A 26,425-nucleotide genomic window follows, 5' to 3' on the forward strand; every position below is an offset into this window, starting at 1 on the left:
ATTTAATCATACCAGTATGGGATGAATTTATTTATAAATTTAATTTGTTTTGTATAGCATTTCTCTCTTTCCTTTTTCCTATGTTATTTCAAATTTTCTAATTTACAAACTAGATTAAATCCAAATTTGGTCATTAAAATATCTCTATTGATATTGTTATTATCATTATTAAATACACACACAAATAATTATAACATGATGCATGGATTATTGATGTGACTTTATTTAATTATTTACTTTAATTATGATTATTCCAATGATATAATGAGTATATGATAAAATATGTAACGAGATCAACTCTTTTTATATGTTTTACAATTTAGGTATTACAATTTCAAACTCCAATTCAATGATATCCATACAATAGAATTGTAACTAAATTTCATTTCAATACCATGGATTATTTAGTATTGAACACAATTTCAATTCCATATCTTTTAGTATTGAACACAATAGAATTGTAACTAAATTTCATTTCAATACCATGGATTAATATTCCACATCCAAAATTTTTCTATATCATTCTATAGCCCAAACTTTCTTCCTTTTTCGTCCCGATGCCATATGGATTTCTCTATCGACACAGTTCGCAATAATCAACTCGTTTCTCTCCGATTGCTCCTCCGAGTCCGAGACTCCGTTCTCTCCCGCATCCACCGCCGTCTCATCCCCAATCCGAGCAACGCCTCCCCTCGCCTCCAAAACCCTACCCCTCCTGTCACCGGCGGGGGCATGAACCGGTGATCGCTTACCTGGTCTCGTCTGTCTGCGCACGCGCGAGGTCAGTGAGTGAGCATTGCGGTGGTCCGATCGCCCGCGGGGGGCCATGGCGTCTGTGGCGGGATCGGGCGGCGGGGCAAGCGCGGGGGCCGGTGGGTTGAAGACTTACTTCAAGACCCCCGAGGGGCGGCACAAGCTGCAGTACGAGAAGACGCACTCCCCCGCCGTCGTGCACTACAACCACAACGGCAAGACCGTCGCCCAGGTAGCAAGGACGCCGTCGTTCGTGTAATGGTAGCTAGAGGGGTCGATGCGCCGTATGGATGGGGAATTGGATGGCGGGGTTGGAATGGGTTGGGATTTGTGATTTTATGTTGACTTGGCCTGATCAGGTGCGGAGTGCGGTATCTGGATAAGTCATTATAGATGCGCTGGAAGTTCGATTTGTCATGCGGAAGATATTCAGAAGTTTCTAGGCGCAGCATAGATTAGTGCCTGATGTTTCATGTTTGGATAGTCCTTGCATATATTTCGAGTTAGCATTCTAGAAAATAAAAATACAAATGACACACAGGCTTCTTTTTGCTAATTCTAGATATCTAATAGCATAGGTCAAAATATTTGCTCAAGTGTTTTCAGGGATTTGTGATTTCTGGTTCTGTTGTGCGTGTAAATTACACATCCTTCATGCAGTTATCAATTATTTGTTGCTGATGGTGCCAGATGACGGTGGCATATTTGAAGGAGAAGCCAGCAGGCCAGGGTTCCACGCCTTCAACACCAAGTGCTGGTAGTGGGATGCGGTCTGCAGCTGCGAGACTGCTTGGCACTGGGAATGGTAGCCGGACACTTAGCTTCGGGAGCAATGGTACCAGCAGGGCTGTCTCAGGAAGCAGCCGCATGGGTGGAGGTATTGGTGTGTCAACTAGTGCAAGTGGATCGCAAGGCATGGCGAACTACGATGGAAAGGGCTCATACATCATATTCAATACTGCGGATACGCTCTTCATCAGTGATCTCAACTCACATGACAAAGTAGCTCCTTTTCTCTTGTGCATGCATGCATGTTAAGTTGTTTGTAACTTTGGTATCCTGTGGTTCTCTGATCACGTGGTAATTGCATCAGGATCCAATAAAGTCCATCCACTTCAGCAGCTCAAACCCGCTTTGCCATGCATTTGACCCAGAGGCCAAGGATGGACATGATCTGCTCATTGGGGTGTTCTCAGGAGATGGTATGTCAAATGGTTCATAATTAGGAAAGGTTTATGCTTATTAGTCAAAGAATCGTGCATGATTTTTTTATTCGTTCTACAGTCTATTCAATGTCACTGAGGCATCAGTTGCAAGATCCTGGAAAGAAGCCTGTTTCATACCAGCATTTTGTTAATAAAGACAAAGACAAAGATAAAGATCCAAGTCAAGGTGGCGCTGCCAGCAGGCATGTTTTCATTTTACTGTTTAATTTAAAAGCGACGTGTCTGTTTCCATTTTAATAAGTTCGGCAAATTTGTCTGACCGTTACCTTACAAGTATTAAATATTTATTTCTTGATATGTTAGTGGTTCTGCGAGTTATACAAGTTGATAAAAACTGAATCTGGGTAGCATCAGTTAATGTATGATGCAATTGTGTCCAAGATGCAGTACACTGTGATCCGTTAAAGTTTGCTGAGATGCTGGCAAAATTAATGATGACCCATATGCATGGAAAATACTAAGTTCTCGACTTATAACTTGTAGTGCATGCATCAGCGAAGACAAACATAACGCCCTAGATGTGAAGTGACAACTTCATTATATTTTGGGTTAGTTTTTTTGTGGAAACTGTCATTTATAAAGTTGATCAAAATTTAAACTGGAAGGGTCACTGTGTAAACCTTCAGTTATGAAGTTGATCAAAATTTTAACCTGGACAATCATTGTAGAAACATATCTACAACATAATTTAGAAAGGTGTTCTTGAAATCAGTGATGGCCAAATATTTGGAAGCTATTTGGTCCTCTTGTACGTGACCTAACAAGTTATCATTCATGTTAAATATTTGAAGTTTGTATTTTTTTTGTGAGATTTAGACAGTTTCAAGAAGGACCCAAATTTTTACTGAACCACCCATTATCTTTAGAGGTTAGAACATGATCACCTAACTAAAAGTGGGAGGAGCATGCATGCATACAGTGCAATTTATGAGGTAGTCTCATTTATGGTTATGATTTTTCCTTTGGCGATTTGTGATGTCAACACATATTATAGGCCTTTGTAGGCCTTGTATTTTGAATGTCATGAAATCATGCCACTATAGTTGTTTTGGGTATCTTTTGTTGCTGGTTTCGAACGATCTTTTATGTTTGCGCTATCATTCTTCAGTTGTAAGATACGGTGGATAATGAAAAGGATTTATGTCTATTTAGTTAGCTACTTTTGATGAAACATCAATCAACATCAGCAAAACATTTATCCTTCATCATCTGTGTAAATAAAAATCGTAATGCATGAGCTTCCTCAATGCTGCCTACTTTATATATTGGATAATAAATATGGGAAAGCTGTGACTTGGGATATCCTGATTCCTCTATATCTTGTAAGCGTTTTAAAAACCGCTAGGTCTCTGGCCACTTAGCACTTGATCCTCAACTGACCAGGCTGGAGGGGTGGTGTTGAGCACCAGTGTGCCACCTGGGCAGGCTTGGCTGCTGCCATTTTAGATTGGTTTAGAATCCTCTAATGATACAATATGGAATTGTGGTCTCCATGTCTACCTTTTGAAAAAAAACCCCAGAATGTCCTTTTATGACACAGTGGGGGGGATCTTCCAACAGTTTTCAGAACCCTCAGTCCTGGAATTGTTGAGGGAATTTTAGCTCAGTAGGTTACCACATTATGGTTCTAAGTATCTTGATGCAGCTCCCTGGATAGCTTGCAGATTAGCTTTTTTCTTACTGCATGAAATGCTGAACCTAGGTGGTCTTGTAACTTCCTTTCCTAGTTACTCCCTCCATTATCTTTTATGAGGCACACACACATATCAAAATTCAAACTTTAAAAACTTTGACCAATAATTTGGTTAATAATTTGTAACTACTATAATACAAACTTGCCTCTGACTCGGTGGTTTCTTTCCCAGTTGATGCCCATTCTCTCCCGGTTTTAGCGGTTGATGAGGTGGTAGCTCCTGGATCTCCTGACTCCACTGCTCAGGACGTGGACTGGGATCCAGTTGACGCCCATTCTCTCCCGTTGGTCTCGGTTGATGGGGTGGAGGCTCCTGGGGTTCTTGTTGGCACTGTTACTAGTGAGCCTGTTGTTCAGCTGGTGTCTACTGTTCTATCTATGTCAGCTGCACCGCCTGGTTCTGGGAATCAGGTGACTGAGGTCCTTCCGGTCAGAGTGATGTGAATACTCAGTTTGGGGTTTCTGTGCAAGGAAATATTTGGACTGTTGAACCTCTGAACAGATTGTCTTCGGTTTTTCTCAGCAAGATGATTCATGGTTGGAAGGATGATACTCCCAGCCTCAAGGTTTATTCCAGGAGAAAGAAGCTTGTTCTAGAGCCAGTTCAGGATGAGGAGAGTGTGCTTTCATCACAGCTGCAAGAGTTCAAGAATGATGTAACTAAACCGATTAATAGTTTGCTGCCACCTCCTTGAATCACCAATAGGAGGAGGACTGTGCCTGCTAATTTCATTCCCAGGCGTAGCAGGAGAGTGGCCAAGTTTCCTCCAGAGCTGGGTTCTAGTTCTGCTGCCCAGGTCTGTAGACAATTGGGTTTTTGTGATGAAATGGAGAACATCTCTCTTGATGATGCCAACGGATATGCAAGGCTATTCGAAAATGGGCTCTCTAGTAGCCATATTGCTGCAGTTGCTGCGCTTTTTGGATGGCAGGTGCCTCTTGTGGGGCAATGTTAGGCCTTTTTGCTGGTTGGTCTCATCAGGAAACCAAATTAAGTAACATTTCAGATTTTGATATCCTCTCCATCCTTGGGGCTGGTTTCAGTAACTTCGTATTTAAACCAGCTCAGGGATCCAGGGGGGAGTGCTGATTGCTTGGCGTGATGGATCTTTCTCCTCGGTTGCGTCTATTATAAAAAATTATTCGGTCTCAGTTCAATTCCAGGATGAGTATGGTGCTGCTTGGTGGTTCACAGGAGTGTATGGGCCTCATCAGGACAGTCTCAAGCTTTCTTTCCTGTAGGAATTACGGGAGATTAGAGATGTTTGTGTTGGACCATGGCTATTATGTGGCGATTTTAATTTGATCTTCAAGCTCGAGGATAAAAATAACTCCAACATCAATAGGACTTTGATGGGTAATTTCAGGAGCCTAATTAACTCCATGGAGCTGAAAGAAGTTCCTTTGATTGGCAGAAAATTTACTTGGTCGAACCAGAGACAGGAACCCACCCTTGTGAAGCTTGATCATGTTTTTTGCACTACTAGTTGGGAGGAGTTTTTTCCTGATTGTCTTCTGTATAGCAACGCCTCTGTTTGCTCTGATCATTGCCCTTTAACCCTCAAATTTCGAGAGGATTGTAAAGGGAAGCGCAGATTTCACTTTGAAGGTTTCTGGCCCAAGCTCCCTGGTTTCAATGAGGTGGTGGCTGATTCCTGGAATCAGCCAATGTTGGCAACCTGCCCTTTGGAAAGGCTGTCCCAAAAGATCAGAAGGCTTGCTAAACATCTGCAGTCCTGGGGGCATAGAGAGGTGGGTAATGTGAGAAACCAGTTGGGTCTTGCTAGAGAGGTGATGCCATAGGTTGGAATCAGCACAGGACAATAGAGTTTTGTCAGGAGATGAGTTTTGGCTGCTAGGAAAGCTGAAGCAACATTGTTTTGTTTATGCTTATATGGAAAGAACAATTGCACGTTTGAGGTCCAGGATTAAGTACCTAAAAGAGGGGGATGCAAATACTAAATTCTTTCATATGCAGGCTCGTTTCAGGAAGAAAAGAAATTTCATTTCATATCTAGAGGAAGAGGGAAGAGTGGTCTCTAACCATGAGGATATGCAGGAGGTGCTAGATGGTTTTTTTTCCGGTCTTTTGGGTGCTGATTTTCAGAGGCAAAGCACTATTAATCTGTCGAGTTGTCACAGAGAGGCCGTGGATCTCAACGATCTTGAGTGCCCCTTCTCAGAGAGAGAAGTGTTAGACACTATTGCGTGCCTTCCGTCTGATAAGGCTCTAGGGCCTGATGGGTTTACAGGGAGGTTCTATAAATCTTGTTGGAATATCATTAAGGTGGATCTGCTGGCGGCTCTGGCTATCATCCACCAGGGCAATGTTCAGAGATTGGGACAACTGAATTCCTCCTACATTATTTTGATTCCTAAAAAGATGGACGCTTCGTCGGCTGGTGATTTCAGGCCAATTAGCCTAATTCATAGTGTTGCTAAGTTGGTCACAAAATTACTCGCTAACCGTTTGGGCCCTCGTCTGCATGAATTGGTAGAATCTAATCAAAGTGCTTTTATCAGAGGAAGATCGATTCATGATAATTTTATGTTGGTGTCCAACAATCGATCAAATCCCTTCACAAGAGAAAGGTTGATAGCCTGTTTCTGAAGCTAGACCTATCCAAGGCCTTTGACTCGGTTTCGTGGGCTTTTCTTGAAGTTTTATCTCACCTGGGTTTCGGTCCTATTTGGCGCAATTTGATTTCAAATCTGCTGGCTTCATCTTCTACGCAAGTGTTATTGAATGAGTTTCCTGGAATCCATATAAAGCATCGGAGAGGTCTTCGTCAGGGAGACCCTCTCTCCCCTATGCTGTTTGTGCTGATCATGGACGTGCTTAGCAGTCTTTTTAGGGCTGCTGAATGTAGGGGATTGCTGCATAGTTTGGAAGGGGCAGGAGTCCGTAACAGGCTTTCTATCTATGCTGATGATGTGGTCCTTTTTGTTAAACCCATTGAGGATGATCTGAAATGCGTTAGATTGATTCTGAATTGTTTTGGGTCGGCCTTCGGATTGGTTACTAATATGAATAAGAGTTATGCTATTCCTATTAGATGTGAGGAGCATGTGGTTCAAGAGGGCTGCAATGTGCTGAGGTGCAGTTTGGCCTCATTTCCTTGTTCTTACTTGGGTCTGCCAATTTCAGACAGGAAGCTGAAGCGAAAAGATCTTAAGTTGTGGATAGATAAAATTGCAGACAGACTCCCTAACTGGAAGGCTCGTTTATTGAACCTGGCCGGGAGGACAACATAGGTGCGGTTTGTCTTATCGGCCATCCCGATTTATCTCCTTATTGCCATTAAAATTCCCAAATGGGTTATTAAATCAATTGACAAGATTCGAAGAGGGTTTCTTTGGAAAGGGCGAAAGGAGGTGAATGGTGGAAGTTGTATTGTTCCCTGGGAAATTGTGACAAGGCCACTAAGTTTAGGGGGTCTTGGTGTTCCTAATTTGCAATTGAAGAGTTGGGCACTGCAGGCTAAGTGGCTCTGGTTAGAGAAGACTGATCCAACTCGGCCGTGGCTTGGTTTGAGTATCCCCGTGCAGCAGCAAGTTAGACAATTTTTTAAATCTTCGGTGGTCTCTGTTGTTGGGAATGGGACCAATACTTTTTTCTGGTCGGACAGATGGTTGAATGGGCAGAGGATACAAGATTTTGCCCCTGAAGTTGTAAGTATGTTGAGTAGCAGGCCATTTAATTCGAGAACTGTTGCTCAGGCGTTGCATAATTGGCAATGGGTTTGCGATATCGCGAATCCTTTATCTTTGATTGGTCTACAACAGTATTTGCAGCTGTGGGATGCTTTAAGTGGAGTGGTGCTTAATCAGGAGGAGGACAGACATGTGTGGGTGCACTCGAGCTCTGGAGTATTCTCCTCAAAATCTTGTTATTCGGCGTTGTTTATGGGAGCTATTTCTTTCCAGCCATGGAAATGGGTGTGGAAGTCGTGGGCACCCCCCAAATGCAAATTTTTTGTTTGGCTGGCAATAAGGAATAAATGTTGGATTGCTGATAGACTTCAGAGGAAAGGACTACCGCACCCGGTGGTTTGTCCATTATGTGATCAAGAGCAGGAAACTATCTTGCACCTCTTGTGCTCTTGCAGTTTTGCTAGACAATTTTGGCATGTTATATTTTCAGCTTTGAGGATGGGCCATCTTACGCCTACTAGAGAGGCGGGCTCTTTTGTGGATTGGTGGGACAAGGTGCAAAGGAGAGTCCCCAAGCAAATCAGAAAAGGTATTCATAGCCTCATTATCCTGGGGTCCTGGTGTTTATGGTTGCATCGCAATAAGGCAGTATTTGATGGTGTCAACCCTTCATTGAGCACCATTCAGAGGCTTTTCTTGGATGAGGTGGAGTGCTGGTGTATGGCTGGTGCGAAGCAGCTCGAGAGTCTCGGACTTCTGGCTGCATTTGCTAAAAAAAAACTTGACCTGCGGGGGGTAAGACAGCCCCCGGGCATTGTATTAAGAAGAAGACCTTCTCACACAGGTCAAGAAAACCCCCGAACCCCTGCCCCACCCATACACAGCGGCATCGAAGCCCATGTGAGAACGACCACGACCGAGGCTGAGCCTTAGACCTGTGCTTTGGCGTGGGACAGACGAGGGGATTTTTTTAACCACAGCCTGAAATTCGCTCCCACGGGGAGTCGAACCCAGGACCTGAGGAGTGCTACTCAGACCACCTAACCAACTCAGCTAGAGGCCCTTTCGCGGCTGCATTTGCTAGGGTCAGGGCTATTCCTAGTGCATGAGGCTGTACTGTTTTTCCTTTTTATTTTTTGCCTGTATTGGCATTGTACTTTGGTCCATTTCAGACCTTTCTCTCTTTCAATATAGTGATGCGCAGTTCTCCTGCGTGTTCGAGAAAAAAAAGATATTGTTAAAAAAAACTCGGTCGGTGGGGTAAAGACTGCCCTCAAGGTATTTCACTAAGATGAGCTCAACCGAAGTCCGATCTCGAGAAAAGCCACGAAAGCTAGCCCCCTCATACATGGGGATGCCGACCCCTATGGTTCGACCATTCTGATATCCTGGCCCCAGTGGATGGTGATATCCTGGCCCAAGACTTAATAGAATTAATAGAGTACTCATATCAACAAGGTGCATCTTTTTTTTTGGAAGGCTGTCTCGAAAGAACCTCCAGGTTAAGCGTGCTTGGCCTGGAGAAATCTTGGGATGGGTGACCGATCGTAAAGTTTTTTCGGGTGCGCACGAGTGAGGATAAAGTGCACACAAAAAACTCGTGTTGGTCTGTGGGGATGATATATGGTCCTAGAGGGCTGCCAGGAGTAAGTGCCGCCGGTCCAGGAATGGACGAGGTGTTACAAATGGTATCAGAGCCGACCCTCGCGGTTTCACGGGTGTGTGTGGGCTAGTGGTTCGGGTATATGGCACATGGCGCATGTGGGCTCGGAGTGGTCACAAGGCATAGCATATGACGACACTAGACACACAGATGTGGCCAAGAGGGGAGGTTCCTGGCTTGAGGTTGACTGATGAGAACGTCAGTCTTCTAAGGGGGGTGGATTCTGATATCCTGGCCCCAGTGGATGGTCACCATCCTAGCCCAAGGCTTAATAAAATTAATAGAGTACTCATATCAATAAGGTGCATCTTCTTTTTCGGAAGGCTGTCTCGAAAGAACCTCCAGGTTAAGCGTGCTTGGCCTAAAGAAATCTTGGGATGGGTGACCGACCGGGATGTTTTCCCGGGTGCGCACCAGTGAGGACAAAGTGCACACAAAAGACTCGTGTTGTTCTGTGGGAATGATATATGGTCCTAGAGGGCTGCTAGGAGTAAGTATCGCCGGTCCAGGAGTGGACGGGGTGTTACAGGCCTTGACCCGTGCTTTGAGGCCCAACCCACACTACCAACTTCTTACACGAGGGCCCGCCCACCATAGGTTGGTTTACTCATGCCGACCAAGGGAAGCAACAAGTGTCTTTTTTAACCCCAACCTGAAATTCAATCCCACAGGAAGTCGAACCTAGGACTAGAGTGCTACTCAGACCACCTAACCAACTCAGCTAGAGGCTCTTTCGCTTATCATAATCATGGTTATTAAGGCGTCGCCTAAGCGTCGCTTTGGCGATGCTTAGGTGGTAAGGCAAGCGTACATGCTGGGGCGTCTACCTCGCCTCAGCCGTCGGACTAAGGCATCCACCTTAGGAATAAGGCGTTGCTTTGTTCGCTATGGTGTCCATGAAAAGCTCCTGAGGCGTCGCCTTAACTGGATAAGGGTAAAGGAGCAGGGCGGCGACGGCTCCACTGCAGTTTCCTGTGGGCGGCACCGGCGCGAGCAGGCAGGCGGGTGCGCGCTTGCTGCTGTGGTCAAGGTGCAAGGCGACGTGGCCAGCAGGGCTATGGAAGTGTGAACAAGAGACAGGGCGGCGTGCCGGCGCGTCCAGCAGGCCAAGGGGCAAGGCGGCGTGTCCAACAGAGGCAAGCAAGGGCAACGCATCCAGCAGGGCAAGCAAGGGCGGCAGGTGCGAGGAGGGAGGAGAGCTGCAGGGGAGAGGTGGTGGCGGCTGGAACATGGGAGTCAGAGGAAGGAGAACTGATGGGGAGGGAGAGAGATGCTGGCGGCTGTAGCCGAGAGAGAGTTTGTTAGAAGTTTTAACCCTAAAACAAGTGTGTTGGGCTGGGTTGGTTGGGCTGACTGGTTGTGGCCTGTTTACTTTTTTCTTTTTCTTTTTTCCTGTTTCTTTCTTCTACTATGCTGAAATAGGTCTACTAGGTCTTACGGTTGTGCTAGCTTGATTATTAATTTCGAATTAGTGATATATAAATAATATTTGGTCTAATTTTTTTATATCACTATATAATTAAGATTTAAGGCGTTGCCTCGCGCCCTCGCCTTACGATTTACTGCCTAAAAGGTAAAAAGGGGGTCCGGCGCCTTATGTCGCCTTACCCTTGATAACTATGATCATAATCTTTAACTTGATATCGTTAGATTTGCAATTAAATGTACTATCCAATTATCATAAGTTTATAAGTATAAACAATACAAAATAAAATAAATAAATGGTCAAATTGTAATTTGGAGACAGTGTCATGTTAAATCGGGCCTTATAAAAGAGAATGGAGGGAGCAAGATCTATAGGGAAGCATTTTAGTTAGCATGCATGCATACCTGTAATCACTATGGCGGTTGAACTAAGGATGACTTCTTGATTATGTGCCAGGCCTGCTGTCTAGATATTTGAATGGATTTTTCCTTATCATTTTTTGGGAGAGTTTACTTGAACTTATTTTCTTAGTTCGAAGGCAACTACAATGGTGCAGTTAAAACAGAAGATACTATTTCTGTGGTATAGATGGATGCTTTTCTTTACATAGTTATGAAATTGTAAGTATGCATATTGATCTTTGGACATCAATCTATTGCAGTCAGTGCACCTGTGTTGCATGGGTTCCGGAGCGTGAAGGAATTTTTGTTGTTAGTCATGCTGATGGGAATCTGTATGTGTATGACAAAGTGAGCCCTTAATGCTCATGGAACTTTGTATGAATTAATCAAACTTTGTTAAGTTTACTTTGCTGATAAGTTTCGTTTTGTACATTCAGTTCAAGGATGGAAATACTGATTGGACATTTCCAACTGTTAAGGATCAAAGCCAGGTGCTAATTTCACATGCAAAGTCGAGTAAGGTATCTCACGCCACATGATCTCTCTTTTACTAAAAATTGCATTGAGATGACTATGCATGTTCCATAATTTATTCCAGGGTATTAGTAATTTTTTCTTGAAGTTTATTATGGAGACAAGTGCCTTTCTGCAACACTCTATTGCCCTCTCTTTGTAGCTGACATGTACCAAAATATCTATCATAATCCATAAGTACCTGACAGTCACAAATGTGCGCTGGTGTTGGCTGCATTCTTGCCTCTTGGCATTTGACATTAAAGCATAAACTTGGGTATCCTTGGCTTGACCATTCTATCAGTGTCCTTTACTTCTATGATGATATCAGTTAATACCAGTGGCGGACACAGGACAATTCATGGGAAAAAAACCAAAATTTAAGGAGGACGGGACTGGACCGATTCGACACAGAGGCCAACATGATTGTTTTAGTCCAACCAAAATTTCATTTTTTCTATACTTAACACTAAATGATCCTTAGGCTTCTTTGGAATGTAGGATTGGTGAAATGTAGGAATCGGAAAAACGTAGGAATAGAGCTGCTTGACACTTGCAATTCTACAGAAATTAAAACGCAGGAAAATTTCTTATATAGCATTTGGATGCAAATAGAAAGAACACAGCAACTAGAGAAGAGAGGTAGACACAAAGGAAAATTTCCAAGAGGTCATTCATATGAATTTTATAGCAGGTCATACTGGAAGTTTTCCTTGGGTTAGAAATCCTCCAAAATCTCACTACAATAGGTCATTTCATATGAATTTTATAGGATTTGCAGGACCACATAGGAAAATTTTCTATCGGATTTCAATCCTCTGAAATATCCCTACTTTTTCTTTGTTCCAAAGGAGATCTACAAGGTTTTAAAAAATTGAGGTGGGGGGGGGGGGGGGGGGGGGTTAATACCAACTATCAGATAGTACTGAAATTACAGCAGGTCATACTGGAAATATATAAATGTGGGAAACAGTTACCATTGCTGTCATTATGACAAAATTTGCATAATGCCTATGAGCGTTTAGGTATGTTTGGTTGTCTTGCACAAACTTGCTCACTTTCCTTGCTTGGCAAGGTTAGGCTGTCTCCAGCAGCTCCCCTATCACATCCACTATCTCAACCCCTATTTCAAACCTCACTCTCCCAACAGTGCCATCTACAGTGTCACATCCTCTATTTTACATGATCCAGCGAAGACAGCTTTAGGCAAGACACACCTTGCTAGGCTAGGAGAGCCAATCTGGCTCTACCTCAAAAGCAAGGGAATCCTCACCTTGCCTAAATTCAAACCAAACAAAGCTTCATGTGTTTTTCTCCTCTACATTGCTAGGCAAGGCTAGGTAGGGGTGGGCAAGAGAATCAAGTCATTAACCATGCCCTTGATTGGTAATTCTTTAACATCATTGAGTTCTAATGTTATGACTGCTATGATTCATTCTGCGGTTCAAAATTACACTGCAGGGCAATCCAATTGCAAGGTGGCACATCTGTCAAGGTGCAATCAATGGCATTTCCTTTTCACCGGATGGTGCTTACTTGGCAACTGTTGGGCGAGATGGTAAATTTCTCTGCCCAAGAATGAGAATCGACAGCTTTGTGAGGTTTAGCTGCTGGAAAAGTTCTATATTGCACTAAAACAACCTTATCTTATGCAGGTTATTTAAGAGTATTTGACTTCACGAAAGAACAACTAATATTTGGTGGGAAAAGTTACTATGGTGCACTGTTGTGTTGCTCTTGGAGGTAAGTTGCCAATGACATGTTTTCCTACTTAGATATGGTCTGCCACCTATTTCGCCATAGGTTTCACAGAACTGAAGTATTTTTACATGTCCAAGTCTGACAGATATGAAAATATGACCGTGTATAGTTCTACCGATGCTGTATTGCATCAGTTGTATTATTGTCCGACTTTTAGGTTGTATACATTTTTAACTTGTGTAGTCCTGATGACTGATGAGTAATATGTGAATCACTATATAGCAAACCTATTCCAATCTTTTGGTCATTGAGTCATTTTACCTAGTGAATCTTCTTAGTTATGAGATGTGTGTCAAAGCTCAAAATTAGTACCATTGCCCAATTTTTGCATCTAAAATTACATGAGCATAATGTATGGAGTTTTAGAATGGATAGTGTATAGCAGGCTATGGGCAAGATAGTTGGTGCACCTGCTGGTTTTTTCTTCTTCCTAACATACAGAATCAATAAATCTTAAAGGAAACAATATCACAATATGGAATCAAATACAACTATATCAGATGCAAGATGTCTATTATTTGAACAATTCATGATTATATGAGATGTGAGTTCGACACTACTACATATGAGAAAGGAGATGTTAGTTTGGAGTCAAGTAGTGCCCAAGATGGATATCTTTTGGTTATTTAGGACCCAATGCTACAAAGACACAAGAATATTGATGAAGATGTTAGCCACAGAATCAAAGCACGATGGATGAAGTGGCGTGGCGCCAAGCATATGTAGCCTTCAATTTGTTGTTGGCGTGCCTTTTTGGTGATGAAAAAGATGATCCCTGTATCACTCATATGCCCACAAAACTTAACACGAACACTAGAAGAACACACTGAGTTTTTTGTACCACCAAACTACACGACTACCATAGGTGTATTCTATTGATCTGTTATATAAACAATTACAAAGGCTCAACCATAAATTACAGCACCAATCAGCAACCAATTAGCTAAGAAAGGAAACTATCCAATTAGCTATCAATTAGCTAAGAAAGGAAACTAATCAATCAACTATCAATTAGTCAATGTTTTCAAGTCGTCTAGTCGAACCTAGTCATATAGGGACCGGCCGGTCGATTAGTCGCGATTAGTCGTCGACTAGGTTGACTACGACCCTAGTCGAGCTGATCATCTTAGGAGAGAAAGCAGAAGCTGAGTACTGACCATCAGACGATGTGCTCATCTTAGGAGAGGACTACTGCAGTGCTACATAGGGTTAGGGTAAGGGTAGGACAACAACTCCTTGTGCGGCAGTGCTGCACAGGGTAAGAGGGGGAGAGGGACTCCTCCTTGGGTGGCGTACGACACTTTGGCTTTGTCTTGGACTCGTAGGCGGGGGCGGCGGTCGATTCTGTCTTGGGCGTGGCCGACGTCTCCTCTGTTGGGGCGACGACGCCTGGTGGCTCCCGATGGCGGCTCTAGGTCCTGCTTGTGCCCTGACGGTTGTGAGTGAGCAGGAGAAGGGCCTGGAAGGGCTGTGCGTGGGCGGGAGTATATTTTGCCTGAGTGTCTATCTAATTCTCAAGTGTCAACCCTAAAGCCCACAAAGCAAATTGTGGCCCAATAAAAACCCCAACTGCAAAAGCCGAATAGCCATCACCAAAGGCAGGTCCAAACTAGTTGTCCTTTCCCTAGTCAGATGACTAGTCGTTGACTAGTCGGACGACCAGAATTCTTGTTGTACTAATCGCCTTGGTGACCCTAATCGTTGCCAGTCCACCGACTAGTTCGACTAATCGCGATTAGTCGGACGACTTGAAAACATTGCAATTAGCTAAGAAAGGAAACTGGTCAATCAACTAAGAAGGAAACAAATAAAAACCAAGTTGGATTACACAACAATCTCTCCTAAGTCTGTCTCGATTTATTTGACTTTGACGATGCCGATCTTGCCACGAATTTCAGCGAACTGTGCACGCCCAATTGACTTCGTTAGAATGTCTGCAAGCTGTTCTTCAGTACTCACATGATCCACACAAATCTTCCTATTCTTGACACATTCATGAATGAGATGGAATTTAGTGTCGATGTGCTTACTTCGATCATGAAGAGCAAGGTTCTTGCGAAGTGCAAATGTGGACTGATTGTCGATTTTTAGCAGCGGCGGCTGTACTTCGCCGTTGGTGATGTCCTCCAGCAGCCTCATGAGCCACACAACCTGGCATGCTTCAGCGCGCCTGCCATATACTCTGATTCACAAGCTGAGAGGGTCACGGGTGGTCTTTTGTTTTTAAGACAACTAAGACACATGCATGTCTCCTAGGAAGATAACGTTGATGATGCTTCTCTCATCGATGTCTCCCCCAAGTTGTTGTTCGTGTACTGCATGTAGCCCGTCAACTTGATGTCAGTGTTGTAGTGCTTGGGGTAGACAAGGTTGTAGTCGACTGTGCCAACGATGTAGCACAAAATGTGCTTAATGGCACCTAGATGCTCTTGCCTCTTGCCGCGGTCTCTCCATGAACCAGCTCACAAAACTGATTGCAAACGTCCCTACCAAACTTCTACATCGTCGCATCAACCTCTAGTGTTAAGCTCTTCGTCGAGAGCTTTAGTTGGACCTCCATTGGCGTGTGGCATGGGTTATAATTCCCCATGGTGGCCTTCTCCAACAGCTTGCGAGCGTACGTCGCTTGCCTCAACATGATGGAGTCGTGCCCTGGCTTGATCTCCAGCCTGAGATAGAAGGATAAGAGACAATGGTTGCTCATTCAGAACAAACGACACATCTGCTCCTTTAATGCATCGATGTCCGTCGACCTTGCTTCAGTGATGGTCAGGTCATCGACATAGACCTCGACCACCACACGTGATGCTGTGACGACCTTGGTGTACTTCCCATGCTCGTTGACACACATGGTGAAATTGAGTTCACGTAGGTTGCTATGCAGCTTCGAGTTCCACGCTCGTGGCGCTTGACAAAGTTCATACAACACCTTTAGTCGTAGGACCTTCGATTCGTGCTTAGTAGCAACAAAGCTCGGCTCTTGCTTGGGCGTACACCTCCTTTAGTTCGCCATTTAGGAATGCTGATTTGACATCCATGTGATGCCTAAACTAGACCCTCTATCAAGTAGCATCTGCACAAATTCCATTCGTCCGACCAGAGCAAACACCTCGTCGTAGTCTATCCTCGGTTGTTGGATGTACCCCTTAGCGACAATCTGAGCCTATGTTTGATGGCAACACCCTGCTCATCGTGCTTCAATTTGTACACCACTTTAGACCAATTAGGCGATGGCCTGGAGGAAGGTCAACAAGAACCCACATCTTGTTCTCCTCAATGGATGCTATCTTTATCATCGCCTTGCGCCATCGGCTAATGCCTCGAGCCTCCTCGAACATGGCCAGTTCATCATCACAAGTGGTAAGGAGCAAGTCTCATCCACCATGAATGTTCTACCATGCCATGAATTTCCACCAGCTCGAGCACATTGTCCAACATTCTGAGTCGGAGAGGTGTCCCATCGTCGTGGTTGGCGTTGAGGTCTAGAGTAGTGTCAAGTGGTGACATAAACTTCATCTGCGTCGATGATGGTGTATCGACCATTGCTTGAGGTATATCAAGCACTGGTGCAAATGTGTCGCCTGTTTTGGCGTCCTTGGTGAGCCTGACGCTAATGTTTGGCCACTTGTGCGCCCTAATGAGACCGGCGTAGGAACCACGTCGCTTGTACCCGATGTGGATGCTGTCTTCCACATCTTCCTATTCTGGTTAGGCGATGTCTGTGCCTCGAAGCGACATCATTGAGAACTCGATGTGGAATGGTTATGCTCCTGTTGCACTAACCCGTCGACACTGCTCTAGTCCCACACCTTTTCTTCTTCAAACACCACGTCACATGAGATGACCACTTGTCCGGTGTCAGGATTGTAGAACCTATATGCCTTTGACCTGAGCAAGGACCCAATGAACACCATGGTTGTATTTCGGTCATCCAACTTCTATTGGTGCTTTCCAACAACCTTCACATGGGCCACACACCCAAAAGTACAAAGGAAGTGAATCGGCCACTTGGTATCATACTAGGCTTCGTAAGATGTCTTCCATTCAACACTCCTCATCGGTGACCAACCGAGTATGAAGACGACTGTGGCAACCTCCTCTCCCCATAACCGGCCTGACATCCCCTTGGCCTTCAGCACGTTCTGGTCTTGCCAAACATCGTTTGGTTGTGTCTCTCTATGTCGTTTTGCTGTGGCGTGTACGACATGGTGAGATGATGTTGGATGTCGTGCTTGGTGTTGTAGTTATTGAACGTGTGCGTTGTGGACTCGCCACTGTGGTCTGTTCTGAGCGTGCCTAGAGTTGGATGATGGCCGCTGCAACCTAGTTCTTTGACGCCAGCAACATGAGCCACATGAAACGACTCATCGTCGACGAGGAGGAACAACTTCCTTCTAGGCGTCATCGGGGTGATTGGACCACACAAGTCCGCGTGCACCAGGTCAAGCAAATGAGGCACACGGTACTTGCTGGCCGCAGGGAACAGACGTTGTTGTTGCTTTCTTGGCCAATCAACTCTCGTAGACTTGGTTGGCGTGGTTGATCGGTCGTAGTTTACATAGCTCCATGAGCCTATGGAACATGATTTGTCCGAACCTAGCATGCCATTGCTAGGCCACCTCTGAGCTTCTAGAGGTGAGGCACATGGGCTGAGCGATGTTGATGTCGAGGACATAAAGGCGACTTGCTAAATACAGCATCTTGACCAGCAACCGTCGGCGTTGGTCCCAAATCTTGAGAACGCCATTCTCGTAGGACCTTGTGGCCATCCTCATCGAGCTGACCTAGGCTAACGATGCTTGCTATCCATTGGGGGATGAAGTAGACACGAACTAGCACATGGTGCTCATCGCTCTTGCACTTAAAGAGGACAGTGTCACGACCCTCGATGGCGACCATGGAGCCATCGCCGAACCGAACGGTCCCACAAACATTGATGTTGAGCTTAGAGAAGGCCATGCACTCCTACATCATGTGGTTCATCGCATCGATGTCAAGGATCTAGTGCGTGTTCCCGCCACCGGCCTTCCTCTGAGCTGGCTGAACAACCAGTTCTCATTCCTAGACCTGCTATACAGGGCACATGCGCCTAGGGCGCTGCCATGTATAGAGTTGTCTCAGTATAGTAGGATAGGATATAGATTGATAGAGAGATATTTGGGGGAGAGGATTACTTGTCAGGATCAACCATGATCCTTACCATTTAGGAGATTTCCTTTTGTCTCACCTCCCCCCTATATATATGTACATGTATTTCCTCTCAATCAATCAATCCATTATTCCTACCATCATCTAACATGGTAATCGATCCCATTTTTTCGCTTTCGCTTCTTGGTTGCCCTCTACACAACCGCCACACCCTTGGCCGCCGCCTCCCTAGGTCTGCCACCACCACCTCTGCCTCTCCAGACCGTCGTCGTCATCCCCTAGGGTCGCCACTGCCACCACTGGTCGTGGCCGCCGCCACCATCTCTGCCTCTCCAGGCTGTCGCTGCCACCTGGGCGCCGCCACCTTGTCGCTGCCGCCCCCTTTCGACTTGTCACCACCCGTCATCGTCATGGTGCCGGAATTGGACATTGTTGTTCTCAAGCAGCGCCTCGACGAGTTGCTCGCCGTGGAAGAGAAGAGCGCTGATGCCAACAGGTTTAGGCCACTCGCCAGCTCCTTGAGGAGGAGCATGCCGCCGCCGCCGACCTAGAACGGAAGACCGCTTCCGCCAAACGATTGCTACCGTCTTCCTTGAGCTCGGATGCCCCACCCGATGCCTCCTATGAGGCGACTGTCATTGCCGGTCTCCACGTCCAGGCTCGAAGCCGCCATCTTCTACGCCGTCCTGTTCTAGTGTCGACAACGGTGATGGCAGTATCAATTCCGGGAACGGCTGCAACAAGGGGAACAATCGCCGCAACAGCGGCAACAACGATGGAACGACCACAATGGCGGTCGTGGCGGATCCACCAACACCCCTGCCATGCCTCCTCCAGGCGCCAGAGGCACTGACAACAAGGGATCGATCCCATGGCCGACGTACTTCCACCCCTGGCAGGGCACATTGCCAAGTATCTCGGCCTAGTGCCACCCATGCTACAGCGTCCACATGCCTTTGTGGCCACGCCCAGCTTTTACGGCCCTCCCGGACTTGTTCCTAGACAACAACCCTTGTACCAGTAGGCTGCCCCCCTTTGGCTCCTGTGCCTTCCCCAAACTGGGGGCTTTGGAGCGGCTTCTTCTGGGATCAGTAGTCCCTCGCCAACTCGTTTAGCACCGTGACGCTTCAATCGTCCAATACTGCAACAGATGATTGGGTCGCCAACTTCAGTGCTTCACACCACATCACTCCATTAGCTATTAAAATCTCCACCTTCCGTCCTTCAAACTCTGCTAATCTTTCTCCGATCGTTGTTGGAAATAGTTCCACCCTCTCGGTTACCTTAGTAGGTGACTCGGTCATTCATGGACCATTTATCTTAACAACATTTTATTGGCTCCTAATATTATTCAAAGTCCTCTTTCTGTTCGTCGATTTACCACTGGTAATTGGTGTTCTATGGAGTTTGACCCATTTGGTTTATCTGTAAAGGATCTTTCCACTAGGAATGTGATTGCTAGGTCAAATAGCACCGATCCTCTGTACACGCTGCGACTGCTCATCTTTTATTTCCTATACTAGCAATAAACATGAGATTTGTCATGCTTGCCAGTTGGGCAAACATACCAGATTACCATTTTAGCCTTTGTCAAGTCGTGTTGTTCATGCCTTTGACTTATTGCATCCGGATCTTTGGACCTCTCCGATTGTGAGTGTCAGGTTATAAGTGATATCTTGTCCTTCTAGATGATTTTACTCATTATCTTTGGACTTTTCCTTCGAAACTTAAATCCGACACTTTCACTACCCTGTCCAATTTCTTTGCTTATTTTACTACTCAGTTCAGCTGCATTGTCAAAGCAATCCAATGCGACAATGGGCGTGAATTTGATAATTCATCTATCCGGACCTTTCTGCTCTTCAAAGGTACCCAACTGTAAATGTCTTGTCCTTGCACACCCCCTCAGAAGAATGGTAAAGCCGAGCGTATTATTCATTTCATCAATAATGTCATTCACTCATTGCTTATCTAGGATCTTTTTCTCGGAGGACATTGCGTTGAGGGACTCCACACTACCACTGCTGAACCGCCTCCCCACAAAGACGATCAGCGCTGCCTATCCTCACGTCGTGCTATTTGGTGCAGCAAATTCGTACGACTACCTGTGTGTTTTGGATTGCACGTGTTATCCTAACACAGTCGCTTCTGCTCCACATAAGCTTGCCCCTCGATCCACCCGGTGTTTGTTCCTCGGCTACTCCTCCGATGACAAATGCTACCGGTGTCTTGATCTCTCTTCCAAACACATGATTATCTCCTGCCATGTGGTCTTTGATGAGGACTACTTTCCGTTTGCAGCCATATCCAATCTAAACAACCTGGTTTTTTATGTGAGACAACTACCACCACGTCAGCTCTCTTGCCTACGCCGGAGTACCCCTCCAGGTTCGAGCACACAGCTGCATTGCTTGCGCCGGTGATACCCCTCCAGGTCGCCTACGATGAGACTTTTAGCCCGGTTGTAAAATCGGCCATCGTACACACGGTGCTCGCCCTGGCTGCAACTCATGACTGGCCTATTCAATAGCTTGACGTGAAGAATGCCTTTCTGCACAGGACACTACATCAGTCAGCTACGGGGTTCGCTGATCCTGCCCTGACCTGATCTGCCACCTCCACAAGTCCTTGTACAGACTCAAGCAGGCACCTCGGGCTTGGTAGAACCGGTTTGTCACCTATCTGATATCATTGGGATATGTTGAACCCAAGTCAGACACCTTGCTATTCATCTTCTATCGTGGTTCAACACGATGTCTGTTGCTTTATGTTGATGACATCATTTTGACCGCCTCCGCTGTTGATCTCCTGCTCCACACTATAACTGCCTTGCAGCGGGAATTTGCAATGGACCTTGTGTCGCTTCACCATTTCCTTGGCATCATTGTTGAGTGACATCCCGATGGCATGTTTCTTCATCAGCGCACCTACACGCTAGATGTCATCAAGCGGGTCGCCATGGCTAACTGCAAACCGTGTATGACTCTGGTCGATCTTCAGTCGAAGCTTGCTGCTCATTTAGGGCCTCCAGTCCAGGACGTCTCCTAGTTCCGCAACATAGCTGGTGCTCTTCAGTACTTGACATTCACCTGGCTTGACATCGCCTGCGTTCTGCAACAGATATACCTTCATATGCACGATCCTTGGGAGCCTCATCTGACGGCCATCAAGCGCATTCTGCACCATCTTCAGGGCACCTCCGACCCTCCGACTATGGTCTACGCCTCCACCGTTCGTTCAGCTTCGACCTCGTCGTCTACACTAATGTTGATTGGGCATGATGTCCGGACACTCGTTGCTCTACATCAGGCTATGTAGTGTTCCTGGGTGACAACTTGGTGTCCTGGTCTGCAAAGCACCAAACGGTTGTCTCCCGCTCCAGCCTCGAGGCTGAATACCGTGCCATTGCCAATGGAGTCTTGAAACGACTTTGCTGCGCTAGTTGCTTTACGAGCTCCATCGCCCACCGTCCCAGTGCACTCTTGTCTACTACGACAACATCACCGTTGTCTACCTCTCCACCAACCCCGTTCAACATCAACGAACCAAGCATGTGGAGATTGATCTTCACTTTGTCCGCGAGGTCGCCATCGGGCAAGTCCGCGTTCTCCATGTTCCAACAACATCACAGTTCACCGACATCTTCACGAAGGGCCTCCCCTCCTCGGTGTTCCATGAGTTTAGATCTAGTCTCAGCATTTGCTATGTTAAGACTGCAGGGAGGGGTGTTAGACGACCTGCTATATAGGGCACATGCGCCTAGGGCACTGGCATGTTAGGATAGGATATATATTAATAGAGAGATTTGGGGGAGAGGATTACTGGTTAGGATCAATCATGATCCTTACCATTTAGGAGATTTCCTTTTGTCTCACCTCCTCTCCTATATATATGTACATGTATTTCCTCTCAATCAATCGATCCTTTATTCCTACCATCATCTAACACTCATCAAGGTGGATCTTTAGTGTCGGGGTGGCGACCACGTTTGTGAGGGGTGGCTTTGTCTCACTGGCGGTCTTCAAAGCCATGAGCGCCATAGGCTCTAGCTCTTCCTCGGAAACGTCCATCACGTGCTGCCTCTACCCTTGATTTGGACGGTGAGTTCATCTCCAGCTCCTGGCGATGTGATATATATCGAGAATGATGAATTGGGGAAGACGGCTGCATCGATGAACCCTTGCTCGCCTCCTCTTTAGTTTGTGCCATGATCAGTCAATGTCCCTTCACTAGGCTCTTCCCCAGCCTAGGTAGCGTGGGCCTGCTCGTCCCTCTTGCAACGTTCTAAGCCCAATGCCTTTTTTGCCACATTACTGAGGACTAGTTTGGAAACTCAAATCCCCTTGAGATCCCTGTCTTCTCCTAGGGTGCGCAATCCAAGGGGGTGTCATTGGAATAAGACATTTAGTTATTTATGGAAGGTTTTCTCTCCCTAGGTTTGACTCCCCTTGCTTCCAAAACTAGCCCTTACATTTGTCGCTAGGTATCTGCTTCCCCTTTCCATTGCCACCGGTGCTCCGTGGTGGCCTCGAGCTTCCATCGTCTTTGCTGCGCTCGCCACCACGCCCATGACTCATACCTGACGACGTTTGATTGTTGCCTGAGCTTTTACTAACGGAGAGTTGGGAGTCGCGACACAACATGTGCCACCAATTCACCCTTGGCCATGCCAGCTAAGGATCTGCCATTGCTGCTGCAATCAAGATCGTACCGTTCTTCCATCGCCTTGAGCCTCCCGATCAACTCCTCTAGAGATAGTGTATCGAGATCGAGAAGGGTTTCAATTGCCATCATGATATGCAAATGCCTTGGTAGAGTGACCTATGGGAATTTACGCACCATCTTTAGTTCCTGGCACCTGGCATCGAAGGCCTCTGGCTAATTGACTAGGTCGGTGATACGCATGCCGAATTCGTCAACAAATTCAATGTCCTTGAACCTAAGCAAGTCAAATTCGCATTGACCTTTGCTTGGCGCACTCCATCCACGTCGAGATGCTTTTCTTGAGTGCGTCCCACACGATCTTGGTGGTCGCCTTTCTCGCGATTGCCCCTTGCATCTGTAGTGGTACCCTGAGGGCAATGGCCTCCAGTGCATTGCGATCGTCAATGTAGTCAGTGTTACTGACATCCATTGCCATCCATGTGCCTCTAGCTTGTAGCTTCAACTTCATGAGCGCCGCCCATTAGTAGTTGGTCGTGGTCAGCAGCGGGTACTGCCATTGCTGCCACTCTCCCTCACGAATAGATGGATCACCAGACCGCGGCCGCCATTGCCAAAGTCGCTCTTCGTTTTCTGACGACGACGCAGTGGTGAGGCAGTTTGTTCGCGCTGCTGACTGCAAGCACGACCCTGACAGCGATAACGACTCTGATACCAGTTGTAGCCTTCAACTCGTCGATGTGTCTTGTTGGAGACGAAGAAGATGATCCCTAGATCACTCAAATGCTCACAAAACTCAACACGAACACTGGAAGAACACACTTTTTTTGTGCTGCCAAACTAGACCACCACAATAGGTTTATTCTATTGATCTATTATATAAACAATTACAAAGGCTCATAGCCATAAATTATAGCACCAATCAGCAATCAATTAGCTAAGAAAGAGAACTATTCGATCAATTATCGATTAGCTAAAAATGGAAACTAATAAATCAACTAAGGAGGAAATAAATAAACCGAGCTAGATTATGCAACAACATAGCGTTCTATGTGACAAGAGGGTACCACAGTTAAAAGGCAAGTTTTATAGGATGACGATTAGACCTGCTATCTGGTTCATAATGTTGACCTACAAAAAGGCGACATGTTCAGTAAGTGTTATGAAAATGTATATGTTGTGTTGGATTTGTGGCCATACAAGAAGCGATTGAGTCCAGAACGACGTGATAGGCTAGGGGTAAGATCATTCGAAGAAAAGCTTGTCCGACACCAGTTGAGATGGTTTAGATGTGTCCAACGGAGACCTCCCGGAGCACTGGTGTGTAGTGGATCTTAAGACGCGATTGCACGATAGTAATAGGAAAAGAGGCAGGGGAAGGCTGAAGTTGATGGCTTTAGGGTGGGATGGAATGAATGGGAGGGAAGGGCTTGCAATGGGGTGGTGTTGAGTTGGGGTTGTGAACTTGTGATAGAACGGTAGCATGTGGGGTGAATCTTTGGTACTCTTGAAATCACTGAAACCCAGTTACTCAGGGAGGGTACCCACAAGCTGGTGATCCTCTGATTGAGCATAGTGTCCATCATCTCAAGTGGAGTACTAAAAAACCAAGCTACTACTCGGTTTTCAATATTTGATACATGCATATTTCTTCAACGAGTTCCATACTCAAACCTTTTCTGCTAACATCTTAGCTTTTGAATGCATTGACTAATTTATGCATACTGACCATTGCATGTCTGAGTCGGGTATTATTCTCTCTGCACTTTTGTGAATTGGAATATGGAAGGTGCTAATTAGTTTGTTGTGATGTCTGTTACAGTGCGGATGGCAAATATTTGTTATCGGGTGGTGAAGATGATCTTGTGCAAGTATGGAGCATGGATGACAGAAAGATAGTTGCATGGGGTGAAGGGCATAATTCATGGGTGATATTATCCTTACAATTGTTTTTGGCTATCATCACATAGGCATTTTTAATTGAAACTTGCATTTTGAGTCAAATTAATTTGCGATTATACAGGTTAGCACAGTTTCTTTTGATCCGTATTGGTCCCAATTAATTTGCAATTATACAGGTTAGTGCAGTTTCTTTTGATCCGTGTTGGTCCCAACCAAATTCAGATGAAACTGAAGAAAATGTCATGTATCGCTTTGGGTCAGTTGGACAGGTAACTAAAGTTGATGTAATATTTTTCAATCTCGAGTTTTTCTTATATGTTTTTACTGTAGTATCTGAATCATGACAACAAGTATTAATCACAATTTTTCCTTTTACTTTCTGAGCTTCTGAATACTGAGAAGAAATTGAAAATGCTATTAATATCTATAATTTATGGTTCTTGCTAGTTGTCGTACTCTTACACTAGTTTGTGTTGCACACACCTGGTGCTAGAAAGAGAGCATGTTCCTGCTGTCCTTTTGGTCGCTTGGTGCTCACTCCTCTGTATTTGTTGGTAAAATTGGGTTTCAAACTATTCTTCAGTAATTAATTAATCTGTGGTATAACTTCATATTTTGTGATTGTTTCTTGAACATAGGATGTGCTATAGCCTTTTACCTGGTATGATTATTGGACATAATACTAGCAATGATACCTTTTCACTTTTCCTTGCACTTAGGATACCCAACTGCTTCTCTGGGATCTGGCATTGGACGAGATTGCTGTCCCTCTACGCCATCCTTCCGGTGGGTCACCGACATTCAGTAGTGGAAGCCCTTCTGCACACTGGGATAATGCATGCCCTCCAACCGGTGTTCTCCAACCCTCTCCACGGATGCGAGATGTGCCGAAGCTCTCACCTCTCGTTGCACACCGGGTACATGTAGATCCCCTATCTGGCTTGGAATTCACCAGTGAATCAATTGTCACTATATGCCGTGAGGGGCTAATCAAAATTTGGGCACGACCCATCCATAGTGAAAACAACCAGCAGCCAGATTCTTCTGAACAGGTTATAGGCAGTGCCACTGCTAAGGATAAGATGTTAACATCGTCAAATAAAGCAGGTGCTTTCAGCTCCAGCTTCAAGCAACCGCCATCTGTTCTTTTCACATGATTGAAGAGGCTTTGCTAGCATTTTTATCATGCTCGCTTGGCCATGGCCATTCATCTATCTTTTGTTACTAACTTGAGGTTAAACGGAGCAGAGTAGCTTGGGAAGGCTTGCAGTAAAGGATTGAAGAGGCTTTGCTAGCATTTTTGTTAGCCATTTCTTATCCTGCTTCATCGGCAACGTTTCTAGTTACAGAAGTGTCATTGTTGCCATCAATGTTGGCGAAAGAAAATAACAGAACTTGCTCCTGTACATATACAGACATTGCCATAAGATGAAATATTACAAGCTTACTGGTTTGATATTATTTGTTTCTTTGGTGCAGTCAGGTGGGCAGCCGATAGATTCCCGCGTGAGAACAGTATTTTTTCCTCAGTCAGGCAATATTTGGTTTTTGTCGGGGCACACTAACTGCTGTAAACGCTACTTAAGTTTATACGTTATACAGCAATTCAGAATTCATTTCTTA

At 45.4% G+C, this 26,425-nt stretch overlaps 1 protein-coding gene across 1 annotated transcript; it reads left to right on the forward strand.

Annotated features, from left to right (window-relative positions):
- The first annotated feature begins 549 nt into the window (after window positions 1-549).
- On the forward strand, window positions 550-26,425 carry LOC100285992 (nucleotide binding protein). Its single transcript, NM_001158880.2, has 11 exons — window positions 550-985; window positions 1,444-1,755; window positions 1,847-1,955; window positions 2,038-2,161; window positions 11,077-11,164; window positions 11,254-11,337; window positions 12,791-12,887; window positions 12,985-13,072; window positions 24,723-24,828; window positions 24,979-25,071; window positions 25,522-26,425. The coding sequence occupies exons 1-11, from the start codon at window positions 827-829 to the stop codon at window positions 25,957-25,959; spliced, it is 1,698 nt and encodes a 565-aa protein (NP_001152352.2). The 5' UTR covers window positions 550-826; the 3' UTR covers window positions 25,960-26,425.

Source organism: Zea mays, chromosome 4 (assembly GCF_902167145.1).
Source record: "Zea mays cultivar B73 chromosome 4, Zm-B73-REFERENCE-NAM-5.0, whole genome shotgun sequence".
Lineage (NCBI taxonomy): Eukaryota > Viridiplantae > Streptophyta > Magnoliopsida > Poales > Poaceae > Zea > Zea mays.

What these genes read in the sequence shown, in the direction of transcription:
- LOC100285992 (NM_001158880.2), top strand. Translation starts at nt 827, where the DNA reads ATGGCGTCTGTGGCGGGATCGGGCGGCGGGGCAAGCGCGGGGGCCGGT. An exon ending in ACGGCAAGACCGTCGCCCAG is followed by an intron (nt 986 to 1,443) that starts GTAGCAAGGACG and finishes TGATGGTGCCAG; the next exon opens with ATGACGGTGGCATATTTGAA. An exon ending in ATCTCAACTCACATGACAAA is followed by an intron (nt 1,756 to 1,846) that starts GTAGCTCCTTTT and finishes TAATTGCATCAG; the next exon opens with GATCCAATAAAGTCCATCCA.